At 42.0% G+C, this 15,641-nt stretch overlaps 1 protein-coding gene across 4 annotated transcripts; it reads left to right on the forward strand.

The window, feature by feature from the left end:
• The first annotated feature begins 4,450 nt into the window (after positions 1-4,450).
• LOC121535606 (zinc finger protein 567) lies at positions 4,451-15,185 on the forward strand. Of its 4 annotated transcripts, XR_005994759.2 has the most exons (6): positions 4,451-4,864; positions 9,866-10,723; positions 11,436-11,574; positions 12,912-12,988; positions 14,495-14,605; positions 15,034-15,185. XR_005994759.2 is itself a non-coding variant. In XM_041842833.2 (5 exons), exons 1-4 carry the CDS (start codon positions 4,588-4,590, stop codon positions 14,576-14,578), a joined length of 1,296 nt encoding a protein of 431 aa, XP_041698767.2. In that variant the 5' UTR covers positions 4,451-4,587; the 3' UTR covers positions 14,579-14,605; positions 15,034-15,185. The 4 variants fall into 4 exon arrangements, 2 of the variants coding, with proteins under 2 accessions (XP_041698767.2, XP_041698766.2); XR_005994758.2 differs by having other exon boundaries at positions 9,866-11,574; XM_041842833.2 differs by lacking the exon at positions 11,436-11,574.
• The last annotated feature ends 456 nt before the right edge of the window (positions 15,186-15,641 follow it).

Below are 15,641 nucleotides of genomic sequence, written 5' to 3' on the forward strand. Positions count from 1 at the left end.
AAACAGCCAAATGCTCCATCTAAACGTGAATCGATTCTCAATTACGGTACGGTTCTATACTGAACAAAAATGTAAACACAACATGTAAAGTGTTGGTCCCATGTTTCATGAGCTGATATAAAATATCCCACAAATGTTCCATATGCACAAAAAGCTTATTTCTCAAAAAAATGTTGCACACATTTGTTTACATCCCTGTTAGTGAGCATTTCTCATTTGCCAAGATAATCCATCCACCTGACAGGTGTGGCATATCAAGAAGCTGATTAAACAGCATGATCATTACACAGGTGCACCTTGTGCTGGGGACAATAAACGGACACTCTAAAATGTGCAGTTTTGTCACATAACACAATGCAACAGATGTCTCAAGTTTTGAGGGAGTGTGCAATTGGCATGCTGACTGCAGGAATGTCCACCAGAGCTGTTGCCAGAGAATGTAATGTTAATTTCTCTACCATAATGTCGTTTTAGAGAATTTGGCAGTACGTCCAACCGGCCTCACAAACACAGACCACATGTAACCACTCCAGCCCAGGACCTCCACATCCGGCTTCTTCACCAGCTGATAAAACTGTGGGTTTGCACAACCAAAACATTTCTGCACAAACTGTCAGAAACCGTCTCAGAGAAGCTCATCTGCATGCTCCTCGTCCTCACCAGGGTCTTGAGCTGACTGCAGTTCGGCGTAGTAACCGACTTCAGCGGACAAATGCTCACCTTCGATGGCCACTGAGCATGCTGGAGATGTGTGCTCTACCCGGATAAATCCCGGTTTCAACTGTACCGGGCAGATGGCAGACATATGGCGTTGTTTGGGCGAGCGGTTTGCTGATGTCAATGTTGTGAACAGAGTGCCCCATGGTGGCGATTGGGTTATGGTATGGGCAGGCATAAGCTATGGACAACGAACACAATTGCATTTTTATCAATGGCAATTGAATGCACAGAGATACCGTGACGAGATCCTGAGGCCCATTGTCGTGCATTCATCCGCCGCCATCACCTCATGTTTCAGCATGAAAATGCACTGCCCCATGTTGCAAGGATCTGTACACAATTCCTGGAAGCTGAATATGTCCCAGTTTCTCCATGGCCTGCATACACACAAGACATGTCACCCATTGAGCATGTTTGGAATGCTCTGGGTCGACGTGCACGACAGCATATTCCAGTTCCCGCCAATACCCAGCAACTTCGCACAGCCATTGAAGAGGATTCTACAGGCCACAATCAACAGCCTGATCAACTCTATGCGAAGGAGATGTGTCACGCTGCATGAGGCAAATGGTGGTCTCACCAGATACTGACTGGTTTTCAGATCCACGCCCCTATTTTTCTAAAAAGGTATCTGTGACCATCAGATGCATATCTGTATTCCCAGTCAAGTGATATCTATAGATTAGGGCCTGATGAATTTATTTCAATTCACTGATTTCCTTATATGAACTTTAACTCAGTAAAATCATAGAAATTGTTGCATGTTGCGTTTATATTTTTGTTCAGTGTAGAAACATAAATCCCTTTACTTTCATATCACATCAAAATAATTTCACAAATGCAAAATACTAATTTACTGTACACTGTTTTAACTGGTTTTAACGCCATTGCAGTCAACACACACAGGTATTCGGAGATGCAGATAGCTAATTAGCACAGGTAGTCCACTCTGTCTTCTGTCTGTTTTTCATAAACAAGTGCTGTAACATGGAAATATGGCCGTGTGGGAACCCTATTTTTGTATTTATTATTTCTAGCCAATATGAAAGATAAGGTCCTTATGCATCCAAAACATTGCTGCAAGCGATGCGTGTTAATGTTCAGACTGAGCGTTGCGGCTCTTAACATAACTCCCCCCTGCAGAAGACGCCTTTTTTATTTTATTTTATTTATTTCACCTTTATTTAACCAGGTAAGCCATTTGAGAACAAGTTCTCATTTACAACTGCGACCTGGCCAAGATAAAGCAAAGCAGTGCGATAAAAACAACAACAACACAGAGTTACATATGGGGTAAAACAAAACATACAGTCAATAACACAATAGAAAATCTATATACTGTGTGTGCAAATGTAGTAAGTTATGGAGGTAAGGCAATAAATAGGCCATAGTGCAAAATAATTACAATTTAGTATTAACACTGGAGTGATAGATGTGAAGAAGATGATGTGCAAATAGAGATACTGGGGTGCAAATGAGCAAAATAAATAACAATATGGGGATGAGGTAGTTGGGTGGGCTAATTACAGATGGGCTGTGTACAGGTGTAGTGAACGGTAAGCTGCTCTGACAACTGATGCTTAAAGTTAGTGAGGGAGATAAGAGTCTCCAGCTTCAGAGATTTTTGCAGTTCGTTCCTGTCTTCATCCAATGACTTCCCGGCTGAGCCATTGTTGCTCCTAGCCTTCATCCAATGACTCTTATGTGTAATGGAATGGAACTGAGAGTCATGATCAGGGGCTAGGCTGACTATGTGCAGAGCCTTTTGTAACATAAGCAGTGGTGTGTATTCATGGATGCCAAGAGAAGCCAGGCTTCCCCCCCAAAATTGACCAAGTAAAAAAGTCATTTATATTTTGTCTCTCTGTGTTTTCATAATTTTCCTTCAATTCGCAAGAGGCTGAACGTACACCAAATGACCAAAAGTATGCGGACACTAGATAATAATAATAATAACTAGATGTTGGAACATTGATGCGGGGACTTGCTTCCATTCAGCCACAAGAGCATTAGTGAGGTCGGGCACTGATGTTGGCCGAGTAGGCCTGGCTCGCAGTCGGCGTTCCAATTCATTCCAAAGGGGTTCGATGGGGTTGAGGTCAGGGCTTTGTGCAGGCCAGTCAAGTTCTTCCACACCGATCTCGACAAACCATTTCTGTATGGACCTCTCTTTGTGCACGGGGGCATTGTCATGCTGAAACAGAAAAGGGCCTTCCCCAAACTGTTGCCACAAAGTTGGAAGCACAGAATTATCTAGAATGTCATTGTATGCTGTAGCGTTAAGATTTCCCTTCACTCGGTAGTGAGTGTTGCAACCGAGGACAGACGAATTTTATGCGCTACGCACTTCAGCGGTCCTGTTCTTGTGTGGCCTATGACTTCCCGGCTGAGCCATTGTTGCTCCTAGACGTTTCCACTTCACAATAACAGCACTTACAGTTGACTGGGGCAGCTCTAGCCTGGCAGAAATTGTACGAACTGACTTGTTGAAAAGGTGGCATCCTATGATGGTGCCACATTGAAAGGCTCTTCAGTAAGGCTATTCTACTGCCAATGTTTGTCTATAGAGATTGCATGGCTGTGTGCTCGGTTTTATACACCTGTCAGCAACAGGTGTGGCTGAAATAGACGAATCCACATACTTTTGTGTATATTACCCATGTCCTTGTTCAGCCATGACTCAGACAAGTATAGTATATTACAGTTCTTAATGTCCCGTTGATAAGAAAGTCTTGAAGCTCGTCCAGTTTATTCTCCAGCGATTGCACATTCGCCAATAGAACAGAGGGTAGAGGCGATTTATTCATTCGCCGCCATAGTCTCATCAGGGTGCCCGCGCGCCGGCCTCTATAGCACTGTCTTCGCCTGCTTCAAGTGTTGGGGATTAGGGCCTGGTCCGGGATAAACAATATGTCTTTCGCCTCCAACTCATTGAAGTAGAAGTTCTCATCCATATTGAGGTTAGTGATAGCTGTTCTGATGTCCAGAAGCTCTTTTCGGTCATAGAAAATGATGAAGGAAACATTATGTTCAAAATAAGTTAAGATCAACGCAGAAAAATACACAAAATAGCACAATTGGTCAGGAGCCTGTAAAACGGCCACCATTCCTTCCGGGGCCATTCTTCCATCTTCATACTGTATGCACATACTGTAGGTTAACTTGAGTGTACTAGTCTGGAATGCATTAAAATCAGTTCATTTCAGTCTTTGGATTGAAGTCTCTGACTATTAACTATTAATCTGACTATTAATTATACTGCCTGAAAAAATCAGCCTGGGCCTATAACCGCCCCACTAAGATTCAGGGCTACTCAGAAAACTGATCCTCCCATACTCCGCTCTCTCTCGCTCTCTCGCACGCGCTCTAGCTCTCTCTCAAATTAGTTTTAATCAATCTGCAAAGAGTTGTCAATTTATACTCAAGTATGGAAATCTCAGGTATCCCATCGCATGCATAACCATGGTATTGTTAAGGATGAGCAAGCAAATGTAATAACTTCTTATGAGCATTGCCTAGCGATGTTTTGTCATTATTTGTATCAACTCCATAAACCGATGCATTTTCTGTTTTTTATTCGTTTTTGTGAATAAACTTCTTCTGCAGAGAACTAATTGTCTTATTTTTGTTTTCAGACTGATTTCACAGAAATAGCTCCATATATGGGCATTTATTAGAACGTTTACGGTTACCCTTTCTGTCGTCATTTCCGTTATCCATCGTTCCGAAAGAGAACATATTTTTTCACAATCCGTGCTGATTGCCAGCTGTACAGTTGTTGAAACAATTCTGCTATAAATATTTCACAGAGGCACTGGCATTGCATATTCGTTTTTGTGTAACAACGGTCATTTTATTTGAAGAACAATGTCTAACACTGTTTCTTTCAGTACACAAATAGCTGCAATCATGGATGTGCTAGCAAAGGCAGCTGTTGCAGAAATAACCAAACTTGTAGACGAGGGCACTGTCGTGCTACGGCTTGAAATGTGTCGGAAAGAAAATGAGATAGAAGGCCTTCAAAATAGTGTACAGCTGATGGAAAGAGAATTGAGGAAAGCTCAAAGGGAAGTAGCAACACGAGTGGCAAATTACAGGCAACATGCTGAGGGAATTCAGGTTGGAAGTGGGACTCTACAAAAAGGTGAGGCGAGCTGACTTAGTGCTATCATGTCAGGTTATGTTGCACTGTTCAAGGTTTTGTTTGATTGCTTATTATGGGTTCACAGCTGTGAAACATTGTTATTCTCTATTCATTTTTTCTTGACTTTTTTTATTTAAAATTTTAAATTTTTAGTCATTTAGCAGACGCTCTTATCCAGAGCGATTTACAGTTAGTGAGTGCATACATTTTCATACTGCCCCCCCCGTGGGAAACGAACCCACAACCCTGGCGTTGCAAGCGCCATGCTATACCAACTGAGCTACAGGGGACTATTATCAAATAACTCAAGCATAAATTAACTTTTTTTTTTTATTTGGCACACAGAAACTAAAATCCATGAGTAGCTTGGTCTAAAGAAATGGCACAGATTGGCGTGTAGGGGGATTGGCATATAGGGGGCCCTGTTATAAGCAGTCTCACTTAAACCCACATCCGTCGCCCCGTTAGACCTATGAGATTCCCTTAACACACCACCTTCATGCAGCTACGACCAGAAGTGACTTTTTCGTAGCTGGTTAGGAGCATTAACGTAGCAGGTTAGGATAATTGGGTTAGGGTTAGCTAAAATGCTATCCTAACCTGTACGAAAAATCACTTCCGGTCATAGATGGTGTGTTTTTAGGGAGACACTGAACTTTTTCCTTCCTTGTGCTGAACAAATTTGCCTCAAGGACCTTGAAGGTCCGTCAGGATAGATTTTCCTCCATTTATTATTATTATTATTATTATTATTATTATTATTATTAATTTCTCAAATAACACCAAATTCGGTATGTAGGCCCATGGTACATCTCTTAACTTAGTTTAAGAAAAGCTAAGGGTTGGTTAAGAGATGGCTGAGGTATTGATAAAACAGGAAATTCGATTTTACGTGTTTTGTAAATCCACTCCACAAAGACTTTACCATGATGAACCATGTTAAGTTGGGCTTTGATACTGTATGTTAAGTAAGTAAACATACTTAAATAAGTAAACTATTAACAATTCGCTTTTTTGACTATGCAACACTAATGCTTAATATAATCATAAAAAATTGACTTCTCATGGACTAAAAGTCAGATTCACTCCAAATGTGGTCTTTGGACTCAACACAATAACATCAAAATAAAAATCAAATAAAAATTATGTTGCTGCATTTAAAGACGGCCACACTATACCAGTAGATGCATATTAGCACATACACTAATATGCTAATATGTAAACAACGGGTTGGCTGGGACTCATTAAAGTCCCGTAGATCACTTCATTTTTTTATTTCACCTTTATTTAACCAGGTAAGCCAGTTAAGGACAAGTTCTCATTTACAACTACGACCTGGCCAAGATAAAGCAAAGCAGTGCGATTTAAAAACAACAACAGAGTTACATATGGGGTAAAACAAAACATAAAGTCAAAAAAATACAACAGAAAATATATATATACAGTGTGTGCAAATGTAGCAAGTTATGGAGGTACGGCAATAAATAGGCTATAGTGCAAAATAATTACAATTAGTATTAACACTGGAATGATAGATGTGCAAATAGAGATACTGGGGTGCAAATGAGCAAAATAAATAACAATATAGGGATGAGGTAGTTGGGTGGGCTAATTTCAGATGGGCTGTGTACAGGTGCAGTGATCGGTAAGGTGCTCTGACAACTGATGCTTAAAGTTAGTGAGGGAGATGAGTGTCTCCAGCTTCAGAGATTTTTGCAATTCGTTCCAGTCATTGGCAGCAGAGAACTGGAAGGAATGGCGGCCAAAGGAGGTGTTGGCTTTGGGGATGACCAGTGAGATATACCTGCTGGAGCGCATACTACGGGTGGGTGTTGCTATGGTAACCAATGAGCTAAGATAAGGCGGGGATTTGCCTAGCAGTGATTTTATAGATGGCCTGGAGCCAGTGGGTTTGACGACGAACATGTAATGAGGACCAGCCAACAAGAGCGTACAGGTCACAGTGGTGGGTAGTGTATGGGGCTTTGGAGACAAAACGGATGGCACTGTGATAGACTACATCCAATTTGCTGAGTAGAGTGTTGGAGGCTATTTTGTAAATTACATCGCCAAAGTCAAGGATCGGTAGGATAGTCAGTTTTACGAGGGCATGTTTGGCAGCATGAGTGAAGGAGGCTTTGTTGCGAAATAGGAAGCCAATTCTAGATTTAACTTTGGATTGGAGATGCTTAATGTGAGTCTGGAAGGAGAGTTTACAGTCTAACCAGACACCTAGGTATTTGTAGTTGTCCACATATTCTAAGTCAGACCCGTCGAGAGTAGTGATTCTAGTCGGGCGGGCGGGTGCCAGCAGCGTTCGATTGAAGAGCATGCATTTAGTTTTACTAGTGTTTAAGAGCAGTTGGAGGCTACTGAAGGAGTGTTGTATGGCATTGAAGCTCGTTTGAAGGTTTGTTAACAGTGTCCAATGAAGGGCCAGATGTATACAAAATGGTGTCGTCTGCGTAGAGGTGGATCTGAGAGTCACCAGCAGCAAGAGCGACATCATTGATATACACGGAGAAAAGAGTCGGCCCAAGAATTGAACCCTGTGGCACCCCCATAGAGACTGCCAGAGGTCCAGACAACAGGCCCTCTGATTTGACACATTGAACTCTATCTGAGAAGTAGTTGGTGAACCAGGCGAGGCAGTCATTTGAGAAACCAAGGCTATTTAGTCTGCCAATAAGAATGCGGTGGTTGACAGAGTCGAAAGCCTTGGCCAGGTCGATGAAGACTGCTGCACAGTACTGTCTATTATCGATCGCGGTTATAATATCGTTTAGGACCTTGAGCGTGGCTGAAGTGCACCCATGACCAGCTCGGAAACTGGATTGCATAGCGGAGAAGGTACGGTGGGATTCGAAATGGTCGGTGATCTGTTTGTTAACTTGGCTTTCAAAAACTTTCGAAAGGCAGGGCAGGATGGATTACTCCCTTTTTGTTTAGAAAGCTCTACTATACAAGCTTCTGACTTAACTTCATTGTTAAAGTATAAAAACATGAGATACCAAACCTGTTCACAGGGTGGGTAACTCTTGAGATTCCTCGGGTCTCCACCAAACTAGGTAAATCCGCTTTTAGTTTTAATGCTCCACATTTTTGGAATCACTTGCAAAATTCATTACATTTGGATTCCCTGGTGCCACTGGGGCAGTTTAAAACCCTGATGATAAATGAGTTCACCGAGGTGTGCAATAGTTTTGATTGACTTTAATAATGTGTTGGTGATGTTTGATGTTCTAATGTAATGTTTTTGTTATTCTATCTTGTGTCTTGTAGTTTTATATTTTATTTTATGTCCTCAGGGCACCATTTGAAAATGAGACCCTGGTCTCAGTTGGGCTCCCATGATTAAATAAATAAATGCAAAAAAGTATTCAAATATTTTTCTCGTGAACCATAGGACCAAATGACACCAAATGTAGAACATAGGCCCATGGTACATGTCTTAACATTGTCTTAGTTTGAGAAAAGCTAAGGGATTGGTCAAAAGATGGCTGAGTTATTGACAAATCAATAATCCGATTTTACATGTCCATTAATAAAACCACTGTAAATCCACTCCACAGTGGCCTATAAACTTGAAACTTTTCATCCCTATCATGGACGTCCCTAAGATGAACCACACTGAATTTGGTATTGATATCTCAAAAAACAAGGAAACTATTAACTCATTCTTTGCATATGACTCCCGAGTGGCGCAGTGGTCTAAGGCACTGCATCGCAGTGCTAGCTGTGCCACTAGAGATCCTGGTTCGAGTCCAGGCTCTGTCGCAGCCGGCCGCAACCGGGAGACCCATGGGCGGCGCACAATCGGTCCAGCGTCGTCCAAGGTAGGGGAGGGTTTGGCCGGCAGGGATGTGGGTTCGTTTCCCACTGGGGGCCAGTATGAAAAAAAATAAAACTTATGCATTCACTAACTGTAAGTCGCTCTGGATAAGAGCATCTGCTAAATGACTCAAATGTAAATATGTAACGCTAACGCTCAAAATCATCTGCAATAATCTTCTCATGAATCATATGTCAGATGAACTCCAGATTTTGTTTTTAGAGTCGTTGAATTAACCGCTAATGAATTTGAGAATGATTAGTTGCTGCATTTAAAGTTGACAACACTACACCACTACCAGGCACCATATCACATCAGGGCTATAAGAACTGAACCGATGGGCATGGGGCCATGACATTTTGTATGTAAACCTTATGTATATGTCCTTTAGAAGCTGTGTGAATATGAAGTCACTGCAACCTTAGATGGCTGCACCAGACCAGTTGGTGGCACTATAGATGTCAATGGCACCATAGGATACTAAAGCAATAACTATTGATCAAGTGGATTTTGTCTCATGCAAATTAATTTTAGATTTAAATAATGCAGACAAACAATGTGAAATATTGTGATTAGTATATCAGTATGATCACATTGGTGTGCTATTATGTGGTCTGAACGTAGTGAAAAGTGGATATTTTATTCTGAAAAATGTAAAACCTTAAGTCCTGCCGTTTGCGCAGTCAGCGACTAAGTGCAATCAGTGAAAGTATTACCATGTTTATCTCTCAATACCACAATGACGCAAGTGAACTTTAGTCTAGTGCTGTAAGTTGGTTATCTTTGAATGCAGCAGGTAATCATTCTTAAAGTCATTACTTAATGTATTGAGTTTATATACCAATTCTGAGGTCAATTTGACTGGTTTATGTTAAGTTTTGTGAAATATTTTCAGCATTAGTGTATTGGTATATTGCGGTAATCTTTGAATTCTGGGACTTTATTATGTCAATCTGTTTGTGTAAATTATTTTAATCTCAGTTGGTACACTCCACATTAGCGTTCCAAAATACTTCAATACACTCTCACAGCTGTAATACTTGGTTTGTTATCCAACTGGTCTTGTGTACTTTCTGTCATCCTGTGAACTCCGTTCATTGCTGCTCGCAGCTATATTTAGACTTTTTATCATTTCTAGCAATTACATAAACCGTCTACTCTACTTCCAGGTGATGACAAGAACCAACAAGCCCAAGCCATGCCTGTAGAGGACCCAGTAGAGAGCTTCAATGAGCTGCAGAGGTTTGGACACCTTGAAGAGGCGAGGGGTGGAATGGAGTTTCTGGTGAAAGCAGAGCAGGTGGAAGAACATGTAGCCCAGGGAACCATACAAGACCCAGGAATCACAGACAGTGTAGACTTTATAATGGATGAGAGAGATAGTCAGCTGTGGTCCTCTGTTACACAAGGACTAAGTGGGAATAATTCTGGTCACCCAGATGGGTCTTACACTACAGAAAGATGCTTACAGATGTTCTCCTCTCAGGCAGATCAATATCACAATCCCATCCCATCCCCTCCTTCCTGCAACTCTTTGTCCACTGTAGGGAAACCGTTGGATGACATAGTCAGCACTGTCCCAGTGAAAGTGGAGCCTGAGAGGCATCCTGTGTATCATGACGATGCCATGTCTGAGTCCATACAAGCTGTGCAGGGGCAGTACAGAGATACTCTGCATCCTGTTGTGAGGGAGGGCTTGATTTTACATCCCAGACTGCAGCAACCAGGACCTTCTTCACAAGGGCTCATAAGAGCAACTGAGAGCACATCTGAGTCACACTCACACAACCAAGAGCATATTCTTAATAAGAACAGATTGAAAACAAAGAGGATGGTAAATGTTTGGAGAGCTGTATCAAACCAAAAACTGTTTATCTGCTCATTGTGTGGAAAGAGTTTCCACCGCCATTGTCAACTTGAAGCTCACCAGCACTCTCATGCTGGAGTCAAACCATACAGATGTCTTGAGTGTGGGAAAAGTTTTACTCAGAAAAAAAGACTCAAGTCACATCAGAGTGTTCACACGGGTGAGAGACCTTTCAGTTGCAGACTCTGTGGCAAGATGTTTACAAGGCAGGACAACTGCCAAAGACATGAGCGATTTCACAGTGGACAAAAGCCATTTAGTTGTGTGCAGTGTGGTAAAAGTTTCACGGTTCTCAGTAATCTCAAACTACATCAAAAACATCAATGTAAATTTGCCGATGTCAGAATGTAAGATTGCATGTTGTTCAGTGTTTTCCTCAGTTAATGAACTGTTCATATCGATTGTTGAGCCGTTCAACTGTACTGAGATTAGCAGGTTTAGGTTTCCAACATGTCACTGGTTTCTACATTATGAATTAAGTATTTTCTTTGCCTCACCAAGAGAGCAACAGCTGCATGATAGCTTGAATTTTCTTGTGCATATTCTCCTGTAGTTACGGTTCATTTTTATGATCATAGCAGCAGTTTGAGTTAGTGCATTTTGGGGTTAAAAATAAAGTTGACATTTGATTGCATTGTAAAACATCTTTAACATTTCTTCAATTACTTTGCAGTTTAAGTGCAATGCAATGAAATGTGAAACTGTGCTTTTTGACAACTGTCAATCAACCGCTGTTTTGTTGCCACACAGTTCGACTGTAAGCTAGGCTGCCTATGTAACTTAAATTGCTTGATTAACATTATTGCTTGAGGATTTTGTACCCGGATGGGTTTTGACATTAATAATAGCCTAATTGTTTCTTCCCGTTGTAGCTACTGTAGGTGTCCACTCCCAAGTGTGACTGTCAGAAGGATGCTTCAAAAGCTTGTTTTGGCCTGGCATCTGCGACCTGCTGCTCTAGGCCCGGTTTCCCAGAAGCATATAAAGGCTAAGTTCATCGTTAGAACCTTCGTAAGAGCATCATTAAACCTCTGAGCTGTTTCCCAAAACCATCGTTACTAAAGTTGCACTTAAACGCTCATTATTTACCGACTGCCTCAGACCACTGGTAGAACAGCTAAGTGCGTCGTTAGATGCTTTTTTTGCCATTCTGTGTCACTTTAAACACACGTAGAATCAAGATGCTAAACATAGAATCAAGATGTTTGTCTCTGTGATCGCAGATAACTTCAGAACGAAGTTGACTACACATAAAGTTGCCAATGTCTTTGCAATAGTTACAAACAAGCGAAATATAAAGTTGCTTCAAAAGAAAACCGATGACTGCATTAAAAGATAAATACAGTAGGATTGTAGGCTTTGGTTAGATTCATGGGACCACCCATACTAAAAATGTATGCGCCATTGGAGGCTGATGGGAGGACGGCTCATTGTAATGACTGGAATGGAATTAATGGAACGGTATCAAACACATCAAGCATACAGTATGGAAACGACATGTTTAACTCCGTTCCAATAATGCCATTCCAGCCATTACTATGAGCCTGTACTATAGCTTCTCCCACCAGCCTCCACTCGTATGCACGCATGACTGTAAATCACTTTGGATAAAAGTGTCTGCTAAATGGCATATCATTATATATTATTATGTTGAAATCATGTTCACTCAATTGAGTTATATTTAGCTAATTGTAGGCTGTCTAATTTCTGCCTCAATATATTACATTGTGTAATAACAACATGTGCGCAATGATGTGCCAAATGTGATTTAGTGCATTGTTATTGGGTAGGCTAAGCCACCTCAATATTTGCAGCCGTGGGTTATAACATATCTTTAGGAGTTGACCCATCATTAGTATTGTGAAATAATTCAGCCTGGAATCAGTCATACCAATATACTTTACGTCAGGGTTCTTCAATTACGGTCCTGGAGGGCCGAAACACCTCTGTTTTTCATCCTCTCCTTCTAATCAGGGGCTAATTCAGACCTGGGACACCAGGTGAGTGCAATTAACTACCAGGTAGAAATAAAAAACAGAAGTGTTTCGGCCCTCCAGGACCGGAATTGAAGAACCCTGCTTTACGTATTTCTGAGCACCTCCAAAATGTATGATAGCTACGGCAGGAACGCCCCGAATTGCTGGCCGTAAACACACCCTTCTGTTGGTCGGGGAGGATGGGTGGTTGTAATCCGCGACAGTCTATCAATCCAAAGGTTGCATGTTAGTTTTATTCTAAACTTAACCCATTTCACCTAACCTGCTACGTAAGTTCACCTAACCTTTGTCTTTATAGTTCCCCAAACTGCCAAAGTAGATTCTCCCCATAATTCTTCTTTGTTGTTACAGCGCAACAAGCAATCTGGTCTCAGATAAAGACGTGCAATACTATACATCCTCCAATTCGTATGCTATTGTACGACCAGGTAAGACGTATGATACTATACATCCTCTAATTCGTATGACATTGTACAACCGCTATTCCATTCATAATGTAACATATCATACTAAATGGCATGTTACGGATTACATACTGAATAATACAAATTGCCCTGAGACCATGTTTAATCATTCTGATGTCAAAGGGAAATTTCACCACTGCTCTATTTCACTATACATTTCCATTAATGTTATTAACGTACATCCATACAGTGCATTCGGAAAGTATTCAGACCCCTTGATTTTATTTACATAAGTATTCAGACCCTTGGTTATGAGACTCGAAATTGATCTCAGGTGCATCCTGTTTCCATTGATCATCCTTGATGTTTCCACCTGTGGTAAATTCAATTGATTGGACATGATTTGGAAAGGCACACGCCTGTCTATATAAGGTCCCACAGTTGACAGGGCATGTCAGAGCAAAAACCAAGACATGAGGTCGAAGGAATTGTCCGTAGAGCTCCGAGACAGGATTGTGTCGAGGCACAGATCTGTGGGTCCCCAAGAACACAGTGGCCTCCATCATTCTTAAATGGAAGAAGTTTGGAACCACCAAGACTCTACCTAGAGCTGGTCGCCCGGCCAAACTGAGCAATTGGGGGAGAAGCGCCTTGGTCAGGGAGGTGACCAAGAACCTGATGGCCACTCTGACAGAGCTCCAGAGTTCCTCTGTGGAGAACCTTCCAGAAGGACAACCATCTGTGCAGCACTCCACCAATCAGGCCTTTATGTTAGAGTGGCCAGACAGAAGCCACTCCTCAGTAAAAGGCACATGACAGCACGCTTGGAGTTTTCCAAAAGGCACCTAAAGGACTCTCAGACCATGAGAAACAAGATTCTCTGGTCTGATGAAACCAAGATTGAACTCTTTGGCCTGAATGCCAAGCATCACGTCTGGAGGAAACCTGGCACCATCCCTACGGTAAAGCATGGGGGTGTCAGCATGCTGTGGGGATGTTTTTCAGCGGCAGGGACTGGGACACTAGTCAGGATCGAGGGAAGATGAACGGCGCAAAGTACAGAAAGATCCTTGATGAAAACCTGCCCAGGACCGCAGACTGGGGTGAAGGTTCACCTTTCAACAGGACAACAACCCTAAGCACACAGCCAAGACAACGCAGGAGTGGCTTCGGGACAAGTCTCTGAATGTCCTTGAGTGGCCCAGCCAGAGCCCAGATTTGAAACCAATTGAACATCTCTGGAGAGACCGGAAAATAGCTGTGCAGCTATGCTCCCCATCCAACCTGACAGAGCTTGAGAGGATCTGCAGAAACGACAGGCTTGAAGTCTAAATTGGAGAAAAATGAGGTATTAGTCAGGAGGGGATGGTGTGGGTGACTGACTGGTGTCTGTTGGGGGCGGGTATTGTGTGTGTGTGAAGGGTATTATGCATGATCTATTGACGGGGGGGGATAGTATGTTTGAATGTGTATTGATGGGGGCAAAGTAGGACAATGTTGGTTAATCACTGACTACTGTGTGTCCTACAGACTAATCCTGCTGCTGATGACGATGACACCAGCTTTAGTAGTACTGAGCCTGTAGACCCGCTGCTCAAGCTCAACATCATCTGACTTTGAAACAAGGCAGGACAGCCAAAGGTGTTTATAAAAGCACAATACCCTCTTGAGAAAACAAAATCACCAATACACTAAACTGTCTACAAGACAAGTGCTCCTCAAACTTTTCCCACCTTGCAGTCAGTTGTTTGGCATGGGGGAGAGAGGCTGTTAGTATATCTTCTAGCCTATTCACTCTATTGTTGGCAGTGCTTGTCTACTCAACATCACAATGTAGGTGCTCATACACAACTAGACTGTCTACAAGTCAAGCCCCCCTCAAACTTTTCACATCTTTGCTAACAGCCCATCTCAGTGCCCCATTATTGACTCTGACTAACAAAACTCATACCAGTCTACTGTAGTCTTTTTTGTTTACAGATGAACATGGCTTCTTGTATGGTTACACATCCTCATGATCTGTCTTCATGTTTTACACATCCTCATGATCAGTCTTCATGTCTTTCCAGGAGACTTGCAGTACAAACAAATATTCTGCAAGAGGTCGAAGCAGTGGGTGGTGAAGAAAGTGTACGAGAGACTTTGTCCACCACAGACTGTCCAGGAGTTGGCGGATGCTTTAGTCCAGGTCTGGGAGGAGATCCCTCAGGAGACCATCCGCCACCTCATCAGGAGCATGCCCAGGTGTTGTAGGGAGGTCATAACGGCACATGGAGGCCACACACACTACTGAGCCTCATTTTGACTTGTTTTAAGGACATTACATCAAAGTTGGATCAGCCTGTAGTGTGGTTTTCCACTTTAATTTTGAGGGTGACTCCAAATCCAGACCTCCATGGGTTGCTAAATTTGATTTCCATTGATAATTTTTGTGTGATTTTGTTGTCAGCACATTCAACTATGTAAAGAAAAAAGTATTTAATAAGATTATTTCATTCATTCAGATCTAGGATGTGTTATTTTAGTGTTCCCTTTATTTTTTTGAGCAGTGTATTTCACCTGTTGTATTCGGGGGCACGTGACAAATAACATTTGATTTGGATAATGAACTTCTTTCAAAGCGTTTCACATTCTCTCCTGGAATTGGTTCACATTCTCTACTGGTTGAAATTAAGTC

Source organism: Coregonus clupeaformis, chromosome 21, assembly GCF_020615455.1.
Source record: "Coregonus clupeaformis isolate EN_2021a chromosome 21, ASM2061545v1, whole genome shotgun sequence".
Classification (NCBI taxonomy): domain Eukaryota; kingdom Metazoa; phylum Chordata; class Actinopteri; order Salmoniformes; family Salmonidae; genus Coregonus; species Coregonus clupeaformis.